Raw genomic sequence first — 18,120 nt, forward strand, 5'->3', positions numbered from 1 at the left:
CCGCGACCAGCACAACCACAAAGGCAACGACTACACCTGCAAGGGCACACTTCAGCGCTTAACTGAACATCATGTTGCCATCGTACCCTTTCGGATGGAGCCTATTCGTGCGCATGCTAACGTCCAGCTGAAGGTTATGACGGTCACCGCCGCTGCGCTTTGCCACCCACGCCGCCTCCTTGTTCTGTGCCATGATGAGCTCCTTCTGCTCCTGCCTCGCCAGGGCGCGCGTCTCCTGCTCCTCGGCCAGAATCGCCATGCGCTTCTCATTGTGCTCCTCCGTCTCGCGTGGGCGGGCGCGTGGCACATCATTTTCGCGCTTTAGCACCACGCGCCTCTTCCCGAGCGCCTTGTCGTGCGCCAGGACAAGTTCGTCGCCGCGGACACCCTCGAGCTGCACCGGCCTCGCCGCCTCCGGGTCCTCGAGCACAACGTCGTAGAACTCCTGGTATTCAGGGCTGAGAATAAGGCGCTCGTGGTTCGTTTCGCGCATGTGGTCGCGCAGAGCTTCCAGCGAAGAGAAGGATCGGGTGCGCTCATTGCACACGATGCACATAAGACCGTTGATTTTTCGAGCTAGATACGCGAGCAGCGCTGCCTGGTTCGTGCAGTGGGCCGTCAGCGGTATCGTGAAACTGTGCACGCACTCCAAATGGTGCACGTTTGACCCGACATCCGCCGAGAGAAAGCCGCAGAACATGCAGCGCAGCTCGCTTGCGTCCTCCTCCCGCTCCTCAGCGTCCACCTTCGGAGCGGTCTTTGGCTTCGCGTCACCACGCGCAGCGGCGCTCTTCTTGGCGTTGTGGCGACGATGCAGACCCATCGCCGCGCTACCGAGCGACGTCGACGTCAGCATACTTGCCGTCTCCGAGTCACGCGCGATGATGCGCTTCTCCTTTCGCATCAGATGCGCTGTTGAGCGGATGTGTGTCTGCAGCGTCTGGACAGAGTGAAACGTCTTTTTGCACAGCGTGCACGAGTAGACGGGCGTGCCCTTCTCGCCCAGCACGGCCCCCTCCATCTCATTCCTGGAGAAGCGGTGATCCTGCTGCGACAGCGGGCGCAAGCCGTCGACGCGGCGACGCACATTGGTGAGGTGGAATTCAGACCCGTAGTGGGCACGCAGTACCTCGCCGTTCTCTAGCACCACGTTGCACGTACCACAGCGAGACATGGCGACGTCGGCGAAGCAGGGGATGCGAGTAGAAGTGGAGCGAAACCGCAAGATGAGTGAGAGCGCAGAGGTTGTGGTGGTGGTGGTGGTGGTGGTGGGGAGGGGCTTTGCCAGGGCCAAGGCGCAACCGGTGCAACGACAACTGGGCAGCAACGCCCTAACCGAATCCGTTTGGCGAGGTGTGAGGGACGCTGGTCGACGACGTGATGCCTCACAGGAGGAGGCTGACCAAAACAGAGAACAAGGATACCTTAGGCCTCAGAGAGAGAAGAGCGAAAGGCTGCTCGGCTAGTCGTCGTGCTGCCTTGTCTCTCGCGGCTTTTAAAAGAAAGGGAGAGAACAAAGAGGGGGAGAGAGGCGCGTTATCGGGTTATGGGTACGGGCACCAAGACTCCGTAAACAATGTGCCCTGTAGTGGTGTTCTTCTCGAGCTGGTGAACGGAAAGAGAGCAAGAACAGCAGCAGCGGCGACACAAGACAAAACACAAAAACAGAAAAGCGAAGAAAATCTTAATGACAGGATCCCAAGATATGCTCGAGAAGACAGAGCGAGAACAGAAAAAAAAACCAGGGCGAGAGCAGGCTGAAGGAGCACCTGGAGTTGTGTCTTCGTGTAGGCTTGCGCCGTTTCTGTGAGGAGAGTGAAAGAGTGCGAAGAAAAGAGAAAAGGGCGGAGATCGAATGACAAAGGCGGTGATGCTCGAGCCCCCTTACTCGGGCGCAGAGCGAGGACGGCGAAGTTCAGCTGCAGAGGTGCTACAGGCTAACTCATGTACTCTTGTACACCTCTGAGAGCGCCGGCATTGTTGTGAAAGCGGACACGCTTCTCTTGCCTGTGGAGGCCTGTTGGTGACCTCATGTCTCGCCTCCCCGGCAGACGATGCCGGGGGGAGGGAAGGCACGAGAAACAACGACGCCTTCCACACAGAGAAGCAGTGAAAACGGGGAACTTGCATGTGGAGAACAGGAAAGGAGCGCGAGAACAAGAGAGAAAAACCAAACGGCACGCGTGCGTGCGACAGACCTCACTCTACCAACCCAGAAATGTGGACGGAGGAAGAGAAGAGAGCGCTGCCTCCTGCTCCCCCGTCGCTGTGCGCTTCCTCGTCTCCTCCAGCACAGCGCAAAAACGCGCACACCAACACGAAGACGCGATGCCCAGAAACAAGGAGCCAAACGCCGAAAGGGCGAGTGCCCTTTTTTCTTTTGCTTTCAACGCGTCCGTTCAACGACGAACAGGTTAGCCAATATACGTGTACACAGCCGAAGAGGTGTATCTACCTCTGTTGCGCTGCGGCTGTTCGTCAAGGACGTATCGGGTCAACCAACACCGATTGGTCGCCGCGCGGTATATCATCATTCCACTGCATACAACGCAGGCCAGATACGGGATTACCCTCAACATTACCGCAACGCCGCAAAAGCGTACCAAAAAAAAAGCGGGCGAATGCGCATAGTTGGTGACCAGTCGACATGATTTGTAGTGCGCTGGCGATGGCATGATGATCACCGCACGCCTCCTCGGCCCAGCGCTAGCCCAGCCCTGTCAGCCGCCGCCAAGAGTGTGGGTGCGGGAGACCCTCATTACCACCCAAGGGGTCCCCCGTCCTCACGGTAACGGAGGGTGCGACAAGAGCTTCACGAGGGTGCCACACGGGAGCTTGTATGATGTGTGGCCCATCAAACGAACGCAGCGCGGCTCCCTCTTTCCCTTGCGCACCGTCTGCGCCTGTGGGCTCCGCCCCCCCTACCCCCTGACAAGCGCCCGACGGCACGCGTAATCCTTTTTTTTTCGTGTGTGTGTGTGTGTGTGTGTGATGAACATGCACAAGTTGCTGTCCATTCACCAAAGCGTTCGTGAGGTCAAATCATGCCGTCTCCGACATCGTCGCCGTCCATGCTATGCGCGCTGTAGCATCGCCTACACAACACGGAGCGGTCCTCTGGCGTGGCACCAAACCAGCGCACCCACAACGGCTGCATGCGCTTGTAGTCACGCCGCGTCAGCAGCAGCCGCTGACGACGGATCTCAGCTTGGCGCAGGACATCGCGCGGGTTAGGGGTCTGAAAGACCATTGCCGTGAGGTAGATGATGCTTGGTACCATGAGTGCCACCGACACGCCAAACGCCGAAAGGATTCCGGCGGTGTCAAGCGACTTGCGGAACACACCAAAGTACTGCAGCGTTGGGCTGTCACTATAGACACTCGTGGAGTACACGTAGAAGAGCGGCATGCCAAGAAGCATGAGAAGGTTTAGCGGGGTAACGGCGTGCGACTCCCACCACATGGTGTACACCTGCGACAGCATCAGGGCCGTGTAGGAGACGCTGAACGTCACGTCATTGGACGCCGTGCCACCGCTTTCGGCGTACGCAAAGTCGGGCCCGTACAACCGCGTACTTAGCCAAAGAAGCCCAACAGACTGCAGCACGCCGCGGGCCACAAAAGACCCGAAGAACTCGCCCGGGCGTATGTCGACAGCGTGCCGCGTCATCTTGTACAGGTACGGATTGCGCTCCAGCACTACACGCGACGCACAGCGGTCGAAGCAGTAGAAGATGGTCTGCGGCAGCGTATAGAAGCCGTTCCACATCGTAAGAGAAAAGCTGTTCCAGAAGGTACCACCAGATACATGGGTGCCGATTACGTTGTAGGCGAGCTGAATGAACGAAATCAGCATCGACTTGTAGAAGCTGTACTTGATCACGTACGCGGTTCGGGTGTACGCCTGCTGCCCGTGCACAAACAGCAGCGCGCGCAGGTCGGAAAACTGCGTAATGGAAAAATCTGCGGCACGGGCCGCCTGCTGCCCCTCCTTGCCCGCAACCCCCACGCCCACATGCGCTTCCTGCAGCATCGCGACATCGTTGCCGCCGTCGCCGACGGACAGCGTCATGAAGCCGCCGCCGCGCACAAACCGGACGATGGCGGCTTTCTGGCTCGGGGTCGAGCGCGCGCAGATGACGCTGCCGCAGCGGCTCGATATCTCGCGGAGGCGTGCCCGAAGTGTCGGGTCTTGTAGGATGGTCTCTAGTACACTACCACCTTCCACAACTAAGACGGCGATGCGCTCGGGGCCACCGCTCACAAAGGCACCACCGCCCGCGCCGCTCCCGCTTGCCTCCGCGACACTGTCCGCTGCCAGCGCCATCGTGCGCAACGGCCCGTTCGAGAGCTGAGACGAGTCGCTCGCGTCGAAACCAAGCACGCGCGTCTCCAGCGCCTTGCCGCACATCTGCGCCGCTGACGCGGACACAAACGCGGATGCAGCGCTGCGCTGTCGGAAATGCCAGGAGGGTGGCGAAGGCAGTTGCTGCATCGGGAAGGAGAGCAGCTCCTCGCGCCAGCTTCTCGCATTGGTCGCCGCATCGCCACGCTCGCAGGTGCCTCTGCCGAGGTCCGTACAACACTGTGTCTCGCTAATGCGAATGACCATATCACTTGCACGGTAAAGACCGCACGACAGGCCGATCTGCTCTGCCGTCTCCATCTTGTCCCCTGTCAGCATCCAAACCTTGATGCCGGCGAGGAGCATGTCGCTAATCGTCTCCCCCACATCATCCTGCAACTTGTCCTCGATGGCTGTGATGCCGATAATGGTCACACCAGATTCCATCTGCGCACGCAGTGCGTCGAGGCGGGCCTGCCGGCCCTCGGCCAAACAGCTCGCCTCCGCAATGTTGCGCAGGAAGACACTTAGATCCGCCCGTGTGAGTTCCTTACACGCGACAAGAAGGGTACGGAAGCCGCGGTGGGCGTACAGGGACAGCTTCGCCGCGCACTCCGGATGGAGCGGAAGGTTTTGGGGGTGCCACGAGGCATCCGAGGACGACGGTGGCGGTGAGGCCATCTCCATCACCCGATCGTCGGCGCCTTTCACAATAAACCAAATTCGACCAGAGCCGGGCTCTTCCACAACGACCCCCATCGTCCTCCTCTCAGAGGAAAAGGGGAGAGTGTGGTGCACCGTCCACGTCAGCTCGTCCTCAACATCGTCGTCTGTCCCTGCAACGCGTACGCCGCTGTTACCGTGGCTGCAAGCCCCCAGTGCAGCGGCTGCCACGGTGTGACTGCTGCCCTCTCCGCGGCGCACACGAAGCACGGCGCGATGCTCGTTGCGATACACCAGTGAGACCCCCAACTTGCGCATCCCCACGCAGAGAGCAACCTCGTCTGGAGACGCGGCGTGGTAGGCGATCGCCGCGCCACTCGGGCCCGCGCCCGAAGATGCTTGGGGATGCGCGACCTCTACGGTGTTGCACAAGGCGACCATCTGCGCAAATCGCCGCACTGTCGCAAGCGTTGCGGGGTCCTGCTTCTTCAGCTCCTCTGGCAGAGTCGCGCATGTGTCTGTTATCTTGGAAACAGAGATATGGTGGCCAGGGCAGATGGTGACGGCGTCCAGCTCCATCACATTCTGCGTGAGGGTCCCGGTCTTGTCGGACAGGACGTAGTCGATCTGACCGAGGTCCTCGAGGATACTGGAGTTCTTCACCTTGCAACCAATCTGCTGCGACTGATCTGGCCGCTGCGACCCCGCTGCCGCTGGTGCTGTATGCATCATCGAGATGTCCCACTCGACCGCTCTCGCCATGTAGTACTTGCAAACATCCACGACAAACTTGAAGGAGACGGGAATCATGACCGTCGTCAGCAGAAAGAAGCGCAGCGGGTATATGACAGCCGACCCGCTCGCCTCGCTCACCGGCAACGGCAGGTACCAGGCCATGTCGTGCATGCTTCCATTTTTCACAAACCCGATTACGCCAAACACGAGGGCGTTCAGTATCTGGCACACAAAAATGCAAGCGGAGTAGCGGCTGACGTCCTTGTCGATTTGCGCCCACTTCACAGGCGCCTCGCGCTTGTTCATGCCACACTTAGTGTCATCGCCCGTGTACACCGCGACGCACACCGCCTGCGCGACGTTTTTCAGGACGCACGACTGGGGGAGGAGATGGTGATGGGTGAGAGGCACTCGCCCCGACGGGGCGCCAACGCAAGAGACGGTCGCCTGGGCAGTGGGTTGAAGGTCCGCGCAGCCTTCGAAAGAGTCCATGATCGCTGACGCTGGAGGACACTCTAGGCACACACCTGTGAGAGCCGAAATGACATTCACAGCCGGAGGCGGCTCCGTCTCCGAACTGACCTCGCAAACCGCGCGCGTGCGCCGCGAGAGATTACCCGGGTCAACCGTAGTGAGCTGAAGCGTCTCCTTAGGCTTCAGGTCGATCTCGCCATCCAAGTTGTCCGTGCGGATGTACACACCCGAGGTCGCGCCGAGTACGACAACATCGCATGGAATTTCTTCGTCCTCGCGCAGTAGCAGCACATCGCCGACGCGAATGTCGGCGTTGATGCGCGAGACCCAGGCCACCTTCTCGGTGTCAAGCACCCTGCGAAGCGTGTGGTTGTATTTGTGGTCCTGTCGGTGCCGCTTCAAGTCATCGTAGCCTTCCTTCGCGGCGGTCAGCATGAAAGCGAAGAGGAGTGGTAGCAGCGTGGACAGCGGGTTGACAGGCGCGATGACCGAAACGAACTGCAGCACGGCCACGACCAGAAAGTACAAGTTGAGAGGGCGGCTGAACTGCTCGTAGAGGTTCTTGAAGATGAAGTTCTGCACCGTGTAGCGGCTGTTGACCACCAGGTTCGTGCAGTACTGATTTCCCACGGCCTTGTCTAGTAGGCGAATGCGGCGCATCTCGTGCTGACCAGCGTTGTCGGAGCGACGGCTTGGCACCGGAGCGTAAGTGGCGCGGCTCCGCTGGCTGTCCCCGGTGCATTTGAAGACCCTCGTCAACGAGAGGCGCTGGGCAGCGTTCTTGCACAAGCGCTGCAGTCGCAATCCTAAGCGCCTGCACCACAGGGAAGTTGAGGCCCCTACGGGGACGGGTGTCGCCGCCACCCTCTCGCTCGTCGATGAGTGGCGTTTCTGGGCCAAGCCGTTGAACGCACAGTCACTGCAGCCTGCGTCGCCGCGCGACTCATAGCTGTCCAGCGTACGAGCAAAGTGGAAGCCGCCACCGCGCCGCTGAACCGGAAAGGGACTGGTGGAGGTGCTACGTGGGAGGAGAGGACTAGAGGTGGAGGAGTTGGCGTAGCAAGTGCTGGGGGTGGTGGTGATGGGCATACTCAAGCCCGGCACCATGCTCTGCTGGAAAGGCGGCGGGTCAGAGGAGCTCGCCGCCTTTCCCGCGCCCACCATTTCCCAGCAATCGTGTTGACCGCTAAAAGAGTACAGCTTGAAGGGCGGCGGGTGCTCAGAGGCGCGATCAGAGAGGGACAGACCACGTGGGTGAGCCGAACCTTACACGTACGGCCGGCGTGCACGTATGCCGTCGTTGCGCGACGGATGCGCGGGGCGCTGACACACAGAGAAAGCACACGCTCACACACAACAAGGAGAGCTCACCAAACGGTCGTCCGTACGCGATGGCCGCTGGGTAATACGAACCGCGATCCGAGGCCGGCCATGAATAAAGGGAGGAAGAAAAGGGTGATGCCAAGCGCGACAGGCGTGGCGGATGCTGTGAGGTGTGTTGCAGCGAGAGCAAACGGAGATCCGACCAATACGAAAAAAAAAAAAGATGCCCTGGTGTTGTTATGTTGTGTGCTGTTGTTCTTGCTTGAGTCGTGCCGATGAAAGCTGCAGGCGGGGGCCCTCTCTCTTCTTGTGCTGCCTTGTGCCGGTACAGGCTGGCAGGCGAGCAGGCAAGGAGCGGAGGTGGTACGAAGGGGTAGAGATGCACCGTTGCTCAGCGTGCACCAAGGTAGCGAATGAGTGGGAAGCGCGCGCCCAGAGATCGAGACACGCCCACGTGCAAGTGCGCGTGGGCGAAAATGACAGATGATAGTCGCACTGTACGGGTAGCTGATAGAAAGGAAAAAGAGGCAAAGACGGGGATGTCAAGGGGGGGCGGAGGATGAGAAGTGCCTCTTCCGGAGCCAAAGCATCCACAGCCTGCATCCTTCGTGAAGGTCGGCGCCGCCCATGTGCGCGCCCCTGATTGGCGAACAAGGAATGCCACACTTCGAGGGAGAACAGGCAGTGGCAAAACGGCTGCCATCTCCTTCGGAGGAGTCGTGGCGTGCTCGCAACGTCCATGCCTCGCTGTTTCTTCTCTAGGCAGCCTCCACGAGATGAGTCAACAAGCTATTCCTCCCGGAGTCGGCACGCTCTCCTTTGCCAACACAGCGAGTCCAACGTTTTCAACACAGATGCAGTAGTGCAGCCAGGCGTTCCACTCCACTTCCGCTTCCGTTATCCTCCATGTTGGTGTGCTTTTTCTAATGCATACGTAGTGCACAAATTTGCCAACGACCCCGTGGAAGACGTGTGCCTCCCCCTTCCCCTCCCCCCACCCCACAGCGTGCGCACGTAGTCGCGGAGAAGGGCAGAGTCACAGCCAATCCCGCTTGGCCAAGAGGGGCAAAACGCAGGGCAGCGGTGGGGAGCGCAACTGTTTTCATCTCCGCCGGGACTGCTGCGGCGGACAGTGAAGAGGGTACACCTGCGGATCAGGGGCATCCTACTACTTGGGCCGCTGCTGCGCACGATCCTCTCGCGCCTCCCGCTTTACACGCAGCGGGTCCTGAAGGAATTCCTCGCGCACGTGCTGCTGGTGCGAGCGAGCAAACTTTTGCCGCCTCTTTCGGATCTGCGCCGCTACAAGGGGACCCCACTGCTCAGCCAGAGTTGAACCGCTACTCCTCAGCTTACCAACCACCGCGACCTCGCCACCCGGCGGCTCGTCAACGATGCGCTGCGGTGCGGCGTGGCCGCTGGCCACCCCGTTCTGCGGCGGAGCGTCATTTGGGAGTGCACGGGTGAAGCTGGTGGAGACTGGCGGTGGCGATGCACCACTGTTTGCAGCCACAGCGGGCGAGGTCGTCATCTCCGAAATGTCGAACGGCACGGGGGCCAGACCACGCGCCGATTCCACCACGTCATGGAAGAGCACCTCCACCGGCGCCAGAGCAGCGGCGTTATCGACGAGCCAGTCGTCCACGTTGACCTTGGGAAAGTCATCGACGTCGATCTTCTCGCCTTTGCCGGCCAGCTCTGGGTGCAAAAAACGCTGCAGCCGTGAGCGCAACGCCGCGCCACGCCAGACTGGCTGGATGCGCTGGACGGCAAGCTCCTCCTGGCGCGCCCGGGACTGCCGGTACGCGAGCCGCAGACGGGCCAGCTCGAGGCGAGCCCGTCGAACGAGTACGCGGCCGTGCAGCCACTCCGTAAGATATGCGCGAGCGAGAAGGGCGATGTGGTCTTGCTGCTGCTGCTTGTAGGAAAAGTTACGCACGTGCGCGTTTGCTAGCGGGTCACCCTCCGCAGGCACAGCAAGCGCCGCTGAAGGGGGACGAGGAGACAGGCTGATCCACTCAGACACCGTCGCGGCGTCGACCCGGTAGTGTTCCACGTGACGCTGGTGCTCCGCTGCGCGAACGTGAATTTGTGCCGCCGTTACCGCGTTCAGATCCGCAACTGCTGCAGCACCGTGATTACTCGGTGGCTGATCGCCGTCGCGTTCCGCACAAGCAACAGCAACAGCAGCAGCAGCGTCAGAGGCGGTTAGCTCCCAGCCCTTAGCGCGGTTCAACGGACGCTGTGCGTACGCCTCGCGCAGCTCCTTCTCCTCCAGCACGTGCTGCAGCTGTGCATCCCAGCACAGGGCGGCAAAGACCTCTCGGTATAGCTGGGGAGTAGCAGGGAGGTATCGCGACGACGACGTGACGCACGCAGCAAGAGCAGCGTCGGCGTGCCATCCGCCGTCCCGATTGTCGCCTACCTCTGTCCCTGTTGTCGGTGCATGCGTAGATGGCGAGTGGGACTCCGGCATTCGTCGCAGCTCACGAGCGCGTTCCCGAGGGCGGTTGTTCAGTACCTCCAAAGACGGCGAGAGTTCGTATAGTGCACGAGTCACCGCCGCGGCAATTTGGGCATCATTGGAGTCCTCGACCAGACACGGATTCCCCGTTAGATCAAGCACCTGCAGCCGCGTGCAGCATCTCAGCGGCTCTAGTCCGCTTAGAGAGGCAAGCCGATTGTGCGATAGCCTCAGCGACCTCAGCCTCGGGCAGTGCTGCAGTCCGCTAATGTCGCTGATCTCATTACCCTCGGCCTGCAGCACCGTCAGCATCGGAAACCACCCGAGGGTGGCAGCGCCAAGGGAGGGGAGCTTGGTGTGATTCACAAACAGCTGCGTTAAGCAGGGGTAGACGTACTGACTCGTTGGAAGCGCACGCAGTGGATTGTGCGAGGCGCACAGCTTGCTGAGCAGCATGGGCGAGCTCGATGTACCTTCATCTCCACCTCCATCTGCTCTTGCAGTCAAAGTTGCGAGTTCGTTGTTCCCCACATCCAGCTCGCGCAGCAGCGGCATCGTGCTGGCAGCTCGCACATCAGTCAGTCGGTTATGAGCTGCTGACAGCTCGCGCAGCTGCACGCAGCCACTAAGGGAGTCAAGGGTAGTCAACTTGTTCTCTGTGGCCGTGCAGCGAACCAAGGAGGAAGAGGCGAGCGTACCCAGCGGCGTGAGCGAAGCAAGATTATTGGAGGAGACGCTAAGAGACAGCAGGTGAACCTGCGCCGCCAGCGCGTGGTTGCGGGCCGCCGCTACGTGGCGCAGGTGCGAGGAGCGAGAAGAGGCAGCGCTGGCGGCAGAGAGGAGGCGCTGGTCGGGCGATCCCGCCGCGTGCACTTTGCCTGTCGTGGCTGTCGCGCCTGATGCGGCCAGGGTATGCAGTTGTGCATGAGAAACGCTGAGCGACTGCAATGAGGAAAAGGTGCGGACAGCCTCCACGACATCGAATTGCCGCAGAGGATTGCCGCTTAAATCCAACTCCTTCACCACACGCGCGACCGAAACCGCGGCTTCGGGTTCGCGCTGTGCCCTTGCACCTTGGGCAGCGCTGAGGCTGAGCTGACGCAGCTGGCCCCAGTCTACCTGCTGCAGGTCTTCGAGGGAGAGCACGAGCTTCGCCAGGTGCTGGGGTGCCCGCCGTGGGTTGCGTACCACAGCGTGGAGCGACGGCCAGAGCAGCCTCACAAATGCGTCGGCGTCCAGCACTCGAGCATCCGCGGCGGCGTGCCCGACGGACATACCGTGCTCCTCCACTACAGGGGGATTCTCCGGGAGCACCACCACAGAGGCTGGAGTTTCGGTGCTGTTGAGACTCTCAGCAGCACCCTTGGCATGAGCGCGGTAATGGCCCTCAGCCTCTACAAGAAGACTGCGGACGCTCTCGAGTACCTTTTGCTGCGTCGAGGCCCAGCGCAGCAATGCGGCTCGTTCTCTGAGCAACGGCGCGATCCGCCAAGCATACCATTGGCTCTCGCGCAGTGGGTTCTCCCCCAGAGACATCGCGGTGTCAGCTGCAGGCGCGTCATTTTCGCCTTGCAGTGTCCGTGGACCTGGCCGTACACGCTGCTGCTCAAAGACGGCGCGAAGCTGCACCATGGCTTTCTTTGCAGCGGCTATCTCGCCATCCACGCGTTTCCGGGTGGCGATTCGAGCACGCTGCTCTTCCTCTTCTGCGTCGCGACGCAACGACCGAAGCGATAGTGCCTCCTCCTGCAACAGCTTCTCCCGTTGCACCTCCCACTCTAAGATGAGTGTGTACACCAGCTTCTCCGTTTCTTGGAGGCGTCGCAGTTCCTGTGACTGCTGCGCCAGCGCTCTGTCCTTGTTGGCGGCGGCGAGGAGCTCGGCGTATGCGGCTCTCTCTGTCTCGCAAAGGCGCCCCGCCGCCTGCACAGCAGACTGTGCCAACGTAGTACGCTGCTCTGCGTACCAAGTGAGACGATCTGCACAGGCGCGAATCTCGCGCTCCACCAGCTCATCTTCGATGCGCATGCGGTGACCCTCAGTGGCCTCGCGGTCTACAAGAAAAGACTCTAGTGCCGCCTGCCGGCGAATTCGTTCTAGCGAAGTGTTCACAAGCGACACGGACTCGGCTGCACCATTGCTACCTCCGCCTTGCTGCTCCAGAGCGGCGTTGGCGCCATCGTCGAGGCCTACCTGGGTATCCGGCTGAAGCGACCGCGTTGGAGCTGCCCCACGGTAATGTTGCTCCTCTCGTGTGGGAGAGAGGAGTATGTCGAGCTGCTGCACAAACGACGGAAGCGTTGCAAGGCCGAGTGCGCTTCGGTCGTCTCTCTGCAGCGTTGTCTGCGCCATTCCTCTTCGCGCAGGACTACCGGGCCGACACGCTCGCACGTGTGCCTCTCTTGACGCCGCGGCGTCCAGCTGCATCTGAGCATCGCGGAGCTCCGCGTCTGCGATCAATGCAAGTACCTCCGTGCTTCTCGTGAGCAGCTGCGGAAGCGACACGGACTTCTCTTCCTCAGTTGTAAAGTCGGTCGGCGGGCCCACCGCCTCTGGCACCGCCTGCGCTCCACTGCGGATCCCGGGATGCGCCTCTGGTGCCCGCACCACAGCGCCGTTGCTGCCAGGCAGCGGCTGAGCCGCTACCGGCTGCGAAAGCGGGAGCTCCATCTCGAATGCGCAAAGATACGGAAGGCCCGGCGTTAGGGAAAACAGTGACGGCGCGTCCGCGTCGACATCTTCGGCGCACGGTGCCATCTCCACTTCATCATACCCCGCACAAATGTCGCTTGCAGGTGTGTCCACTGTACGCAGCGCTAGGGCGGCACGGAGCCGTGCACGTCCCTCGCGAGCACGACGAAGCAGCTGCACTGCCTCCTCGTCGTCTTCGTCCCCGTTCAGCACCTCCATCCTGTCGAAATACACATCTAGCGCATCCTCGGTAAGCAGCGCCTCGCGCTCTTGCTGCTTGCGCACGGCGTGCGCTATGTCGTCTGCTTCCTTGTCGCACGCCTCCGCGGAGCATGCCTTCAGTGCCTCCGTTGCTTTGGCGAGCAGCTGCTCCGTTGATTCAACGAGGCGGTGAAACTCGATATCCTCGGTGCATGCAGGCGCGCCCGCTGCTTTCATGGGGGAACAATCACCACGGCGCGCCAAAGGTGCGTCATGCGTGTCCGGCACAAACAAGTGCGATGCCATCGAAGTGATAGACGCGCCCTGAACAGCTATACTCGCACGGCGTGCCCACTCTTTTCCGCTTCGCAAGACGGCAGCATGCCGCTCCACAGCGGGAGACCGCGTGAATCCGGTAAGTGGCAGCGTTGACGCGTGGCCCTCTGCTCGTTCTCTTTGGCGCCCATCGGCGTTGCTCAGGTTCTCGAGAGCGTCTAGGGTGTCCGTAACGGTCTCCATCAGCGACGCTGGTGTAGTTTTGTCCAGAAACATGAGGGAAGGAAACTTCTCGTGGAGATACAATCGCAGCGGGTCCCTGTGTGCATGTTCGCGGCCACGCCTTGGTGCAATTGCGTTGCCATGGCGGCAGGAGTCTGCGGCAGCAGCGTGATCGCCTACGTCGTCGTCGTCGTCGGACGCCGCACCCGTAAGAAAGACATGGCCGTCGCCCATCTGCGATTTAAACTGACTCGGTGCTGCCCACTCAAGGTAGTCGTCGTAGGGTCCCTCGGCGCCGTACTTGGCCAGCAGTTCAGCCTCCTCCTCAAGCGTCAGCTGCGGAAAAGACGCCACCGCTGCGGCGGCCGGGCCCGCCTCGCCATTGGTCTCGCCGCCAGAGTCCGCATTCATTCTAAAGTATCCTGCTTGCTTTTTTGTTTCGTAGTCCTTTTTTTCTAGAGAGAACAACATGGCAAAGGAATAGTGCGCGGCAGACAGCGGTTCCACGTCTGCCTGGAACCTCCCTAGTACATCGTGGCCGCCGTGCGTACGCGGCGACGTTTGCTTCTGTCGCCGATACGTCGCGTGTTCGAACGGGTGCAGTGGGGAGAGGGAGAGAGGGAGAGAGGGAGAGAAGTATGGCGGAGGACACGCGATGCCTCGAAGACACAGTAAACTGCGAGCATCGTGCACGGTGACCAAGCGTGGCATGATCAGGTCCAGAAGCTTCTGACGTGCATTAGTGGAAGGAAGACGGCAAGGACGTTTCGTCACCTCTGTACAGAGGGGGGAAGGAGGGTTTTGTGGTGAACTGGTGAGCCCAGTAGTAGCACGCAGATGTGTGCTTCTGCACTCTCCGGCGCCCTCTTCCGGGGGAAGGGAGGAGAAAGGAGGGAAGCATACACGCAAAACGGAATGAGACATGGATTAGCATCCACCACCACCACCACCAGAGAGGGAGAGACAACGGCAGTCGAGTACCGGTGACGCGTATATTTGACTTCTGCGGATTGCCTTTTTCTGCAGATCGTTTTTTTTTTTTACAAGCCTCGTCGAGACGCGGTGTTTTCGAAGGAAGGTGTGCATGCGTTGAGAATGAGGATAGCGCGCATTGGGTGCGCGTCTACGGATGGAACAGAAGAGGGGTCGCGGTGTCTGTGAAGATGAGGGATGGGGAAGATAAAAGTAGTAAGAACACATCGCAGCATTCATGACCACAACAAGAAGAGAGGTTGGGGGAGGGGGGGGCGAGGAAAGGCGGCGGGGCGGCGGTAGGGCGAAGGGCAAGAAAGATGTCCACCTCGCGGGATCACATGGCACGTTAGCAAATCAAGAGAGCGCGGACTGGAGTCAAAGTGGCACGCAGAGACTTAGGAATCCACGGAACATCGAATGCCTCTCCTTCTCTTCCTCCTTGAACGATGCATGTGCCTGTGTCTTGCACCGGCATACCCACTTCCTTTCCTGCTCCCTTCGCGGCACCATCGCGCTGCCGCACTGTCAAAATCATCGTGCCCACCCTTCCACATATTCGCTTGCAAAGGAGGCGCAGGCTCACCGATTTCGATGAGCATCAGAGACAGACTGACAGGCGCAAAGAGAGACGCGTACTGGCGAACGTTCACACGGAGAGCTGCTGAGTGAGCAGGAAGGGAGATGCACCACCCGAAAGACGTCGGCATCCCTTCAGGGAAGCAAGGACCACACAAGCTACAGTAGGCACATTTCAGGAAGATCAAGGCCCCCCCAAAAAAAACTCTCTTCCCTCAATCTCGCTATGCTCCCTCTTCGCCTCTCGTTGCCCGGGCAAAAATGCCGCAGCGCGGTACTCGCGCACAAGTAGCATGAGCGTGTAGACGTGCGCATGGGTTTAGTGTCGTCACCGGACATGAGAAAACAAAAAAGAACAAGAAGATCACGACGCCAACGCCCACGTATCCTCCTCGCTGAGAAGGCCCTGTGACTCATACGCGTGCAAGTCTGCCAGGTAGGAGGAGCACATCGCCAACAAGTCAAGTGGCTGGTGCAAAGTCGGTGGTGCTGACAAGCCCGAGAAGCTGGCTGAGCTTTCCATTTTTATTTGCTGCGAAGACGTCCCTGAAAGCGTCTTCGCGGGGAAGATGCGGTGGAAGCCGCGGGCGTAGGCAAGCTCGTCCCTCATGCGCAGCTCCACGTCCTCGCGGGCTACAGCAGCGTTGCCGCAAGCAACCACATCGACGTCGCCCGTCTCCGCAGCGTGGAAAAGCCCCCCATCCTTTGCTGCGAGGGGGCCGTGTAGGTCTTCGCGCAGCTGGGACGAGTTCCAGAGCGTGCTACCTGGTGCCATATTTCTCTCGAACGGCTCTAGCATGGCCAAATTGAGCAGGTCAGCCACCACGTTCGTCTTGGTGGCGTAGTCGAACGTCGAGCTGCTCTCAAGTGACGGCAGCGTGTTGACTTCAATGAGAAACGGATTGAGGCTGGCATCGAGCATGACGTCGAAGCCGTAGAGCTCAAAGTAGCTGCCCGGCATCGGCACACGGCGGACAGCATCGTTGACGACAGGCCGAACCGCCATCAAGGTGCGCGTGATCAGCTGGGCAATTTCCTCGCGCACCGCATCGGAGGCGCGTCGAGCCGGTGCCACCCCTGTTCCGATCGTCACAGTACTGCCACCGCCAGCATCAATGTAGTCCCACAGCCGTTGGAGAGACCATTTGAGCGCAGGTGCGGCTTCATCCCCGTCAACCGCGTTGGTTTCCGTCGGAAAGGATAGTACGGAACGGCCGTTGCCATGCGTGGCAACGTAACGCCTGCCGACCGAGTAGTTTGTCAGGTGACGGAAACGGTCGTGCATGTGCTTTGGGCAGTGATCCGACAGAGCCGCACTGCCGCTGTCGTGATCGCCCCTATTGCGAGAAGCAGCGCTTTCGCGGCTCGTGCCACCAGTAAGAGCGCCTGGTAGACCGGCTCCGTCGCCCACTTCCATCCCGTCACCGTCGATACTCGAGGATGATGCGCTAGTAGCGTCGCTATAGGGCTCAGCTGCAAATCGCACCAGCCCCTCCTCGTGCCAGTAGACGGTGAGTGGGTTGTAGGATGTGACAGCAACGTACAGGCGCAGATCCACCTTCCGACCCTCCACAAGAAGAGGATTCTCAATGTACTCCTGCACAACGTAGCTGCTGAAGAGCCGCCGAGTCTCCTTAGAGGCTGCCTTACAGTCAATCTCCTCCATGATGCGCTCCCACGACGGCGCGTGCGCCGTGCCGCCTTGCGACATCAAGATGCCTCGGCCACAGCTGCCTCGAGACGGCTTCCAGATGAAGTGCCGATTGCTCGGTGCGGCCTTCATGGCAGTCACCAAACTCTCGCGTTCCTGTGGATAGAACCAGGTGCGTGGCATGTAGCTGTAGCGCGACTGCACCGCCTTCCGCTCTCCTGGCGTAGTGGCACGCTGCATGGCATCCTTGAAGGCCCGGCGCACATTCACCGCCATCCCTCGCTTGCAGCCGAGGTTGGCGTGGCTAAGCGGAAAGTGGTTGTACCGCTGGTGAGAGTTTATCATGCGAAGCTTGTCCATGTAGGCTGCCTGCTCAGACGAATCAGCAGCGGGAAAGTCGAGCAACGGGGTCGGCTGGCCGTCGCGCAGCATCTCGCAGAACCGCATCGAGCGTCCCCACACGAGGTTGCTCGCCACGTCGCGAGCCTCTGCAGGGACACGGCGGAACCCAGCCTTCAAGAGCGGCAGCCGTAAGGCGTAGTACTCGCACGAGGATGACGTGATACTGAACAGTGGCAACGCTGTCCCGAGCGAGCTGGGCTGAAAAGCGTAGTCCGGGGGGCACTTCTCTCGCATGCGGGGAAAATAAAAGCTCGCCTTGCGCTGTGGACTGCTCGACGGCTTCAAGTACACCGGCATCGGCGAAACAGACTCCACCGCGTGCATGAGGGACGACGATTTAGAGGAGCAGCTGCTTGCTGACTCACCCGCTTTTGCGGCCACTGCAGCCGCCACCGCCGCACAGAGACGCCCGTGATGACGGAACATGCTGCTGTGCACGAATGCCACGAGTAGAGGGCTTTCCTGCAGCCGGGTGCAGGGAAAGGGTACAGGGAGTGCGTAGAGAGTCCTGACGCCCAGGGACGAACCAAAGCAAGGCAACCGAGCTTTTGATCTTCTAATCCGTCGAGCAGCAGCGGAAAAGACGTCCCCCCTTCTTGTTTGCTTGTTCCGACTCCGCCTGCTCTGCCTCTCGGTGCGATGACAAGCGTGCTCCCTTCTCGCGCACTGCTTGCTCTTCGCTCCGTGAGATCAAAAGCCAAACAAAGGCACCGACTCACATCCAAGCTGTTCAGCCCCGGTTACTTTATAGATTTCTGTATCGCCGCGAGTATCGGGCAATAATGTCGTCTACACGCGGCGACGCTGGGGACAAGCAAACCCTCACAGGAGGCCCCTCCCCCTCAAAAACACACATACAGGAAAAAAAAGAGCAATGGAGAGCCCGTTGGATTAGTCGTCTGTCTATCTGTATGCCTGCTTCTCTGAGTGTGTGTGTGTGTTGTGTGCGGCGTACTGGATTCTTTGCGCGACCCACAAATGAGTGCCCGTGTCGCCCCTCCGGGCGCGTTTACGGGGAAAGCGAAGGGGGAGACGCCGCCGGAGATGCGCAGTCGCGCAGAAACAAACACGAAAAAAAAGGCGTGATGAGAGGATGCCATTGGGATGGACAGACGGATGGGA

At 60.3% G+C, this 18,120-nt stretch overlaps 4 protein-coding genes across 4 annotated transcripts; all 4 read right to left on the minus strand.

Annotated features, from left to right (window-relative positions):
- Positions 1–58: 58 nt before the first annotated feature.
- LINJ_30_2260 (conserved zinc-finger protein) lies at positions 59–1,174 on the minus strand (the record flags this gene model as incomplete). Its single annotated transcript, XM_001467035.1, has 1 exon — positions 59–1,174. One exon carries the CDS (start codon positions 1,172–1,174, stop codon positions 59–61), a length of 1,116 nt encoding a protein of 371 aa, XP_001467072.1.
- Positions 1,175–3,037: 1,863 nt separating this feature from the next.
- LINJ_30_2270 (putative phospholipid-translocating P-type ATPase (flippase)) lies at positions 3,038–6,877 on the minus strand (the record flags this gene model as incomplete). Its single annotated transcript, XM_001467036.1, has 1 exon — positions 3,038–6,877. One exon carries the CDS (start codon positions 6,875–6,877, stop codon positions 3,038–3,040), a length of 3,840 nt encoding a protein of 1,279 aa, XP_001467073.1.
- Positions 6,878–8,708: 1,831 nt separating this feature from the next.
- LINJ_30_2280 (conserved hypothetical protein) lies at positions 8,709–14,105 on the minus strand (the record flags this gene model as incomplete). Its single annotated transcript, XM_001467037.1, has 1 exon — positions 8,709–14,105. One exon carries the CDS (start codon positions 14,103–14,105, stop codon positions 8,709–8,711), a length of 5,397 nt encoding a protein of 1,798 aa, XP_001467074.1.
- A 1,204-nt stretch (positions 14,106–15,309) lies between these two features.
- LINJ_30_2290 (tubulin-tyrosine ligase-like protein) lies at positions 15,310–17,424 on the minus strand (the record flags this gene model as incomplete). The annotated part of the gene is made up of 1 exon (XM_001467038.1): positions 15,310–17,424. One exon carries the CDS (start codon positions 17,422–17,424, stop codon positions 15,310–15,312), a length of 2,115 nt encoding a protein of 704 aa, XP_001467075.1.
- Positions 17,425–18,120: the final 696 nt, after the last annotated feature.

Source organism: Leishmania infantum, chromosome 30 (assembly GCF_000002875.2).
Source record: "Leishmania infantum JPCM5 genome chromosome 30".
Classification (NCBI taxonomy): Eukaryota; Euglenozoa; class Kinetoplastea; order Trypanosomatida; family Trypanosomatidae; genus Leishmania; species Leishmania infantum.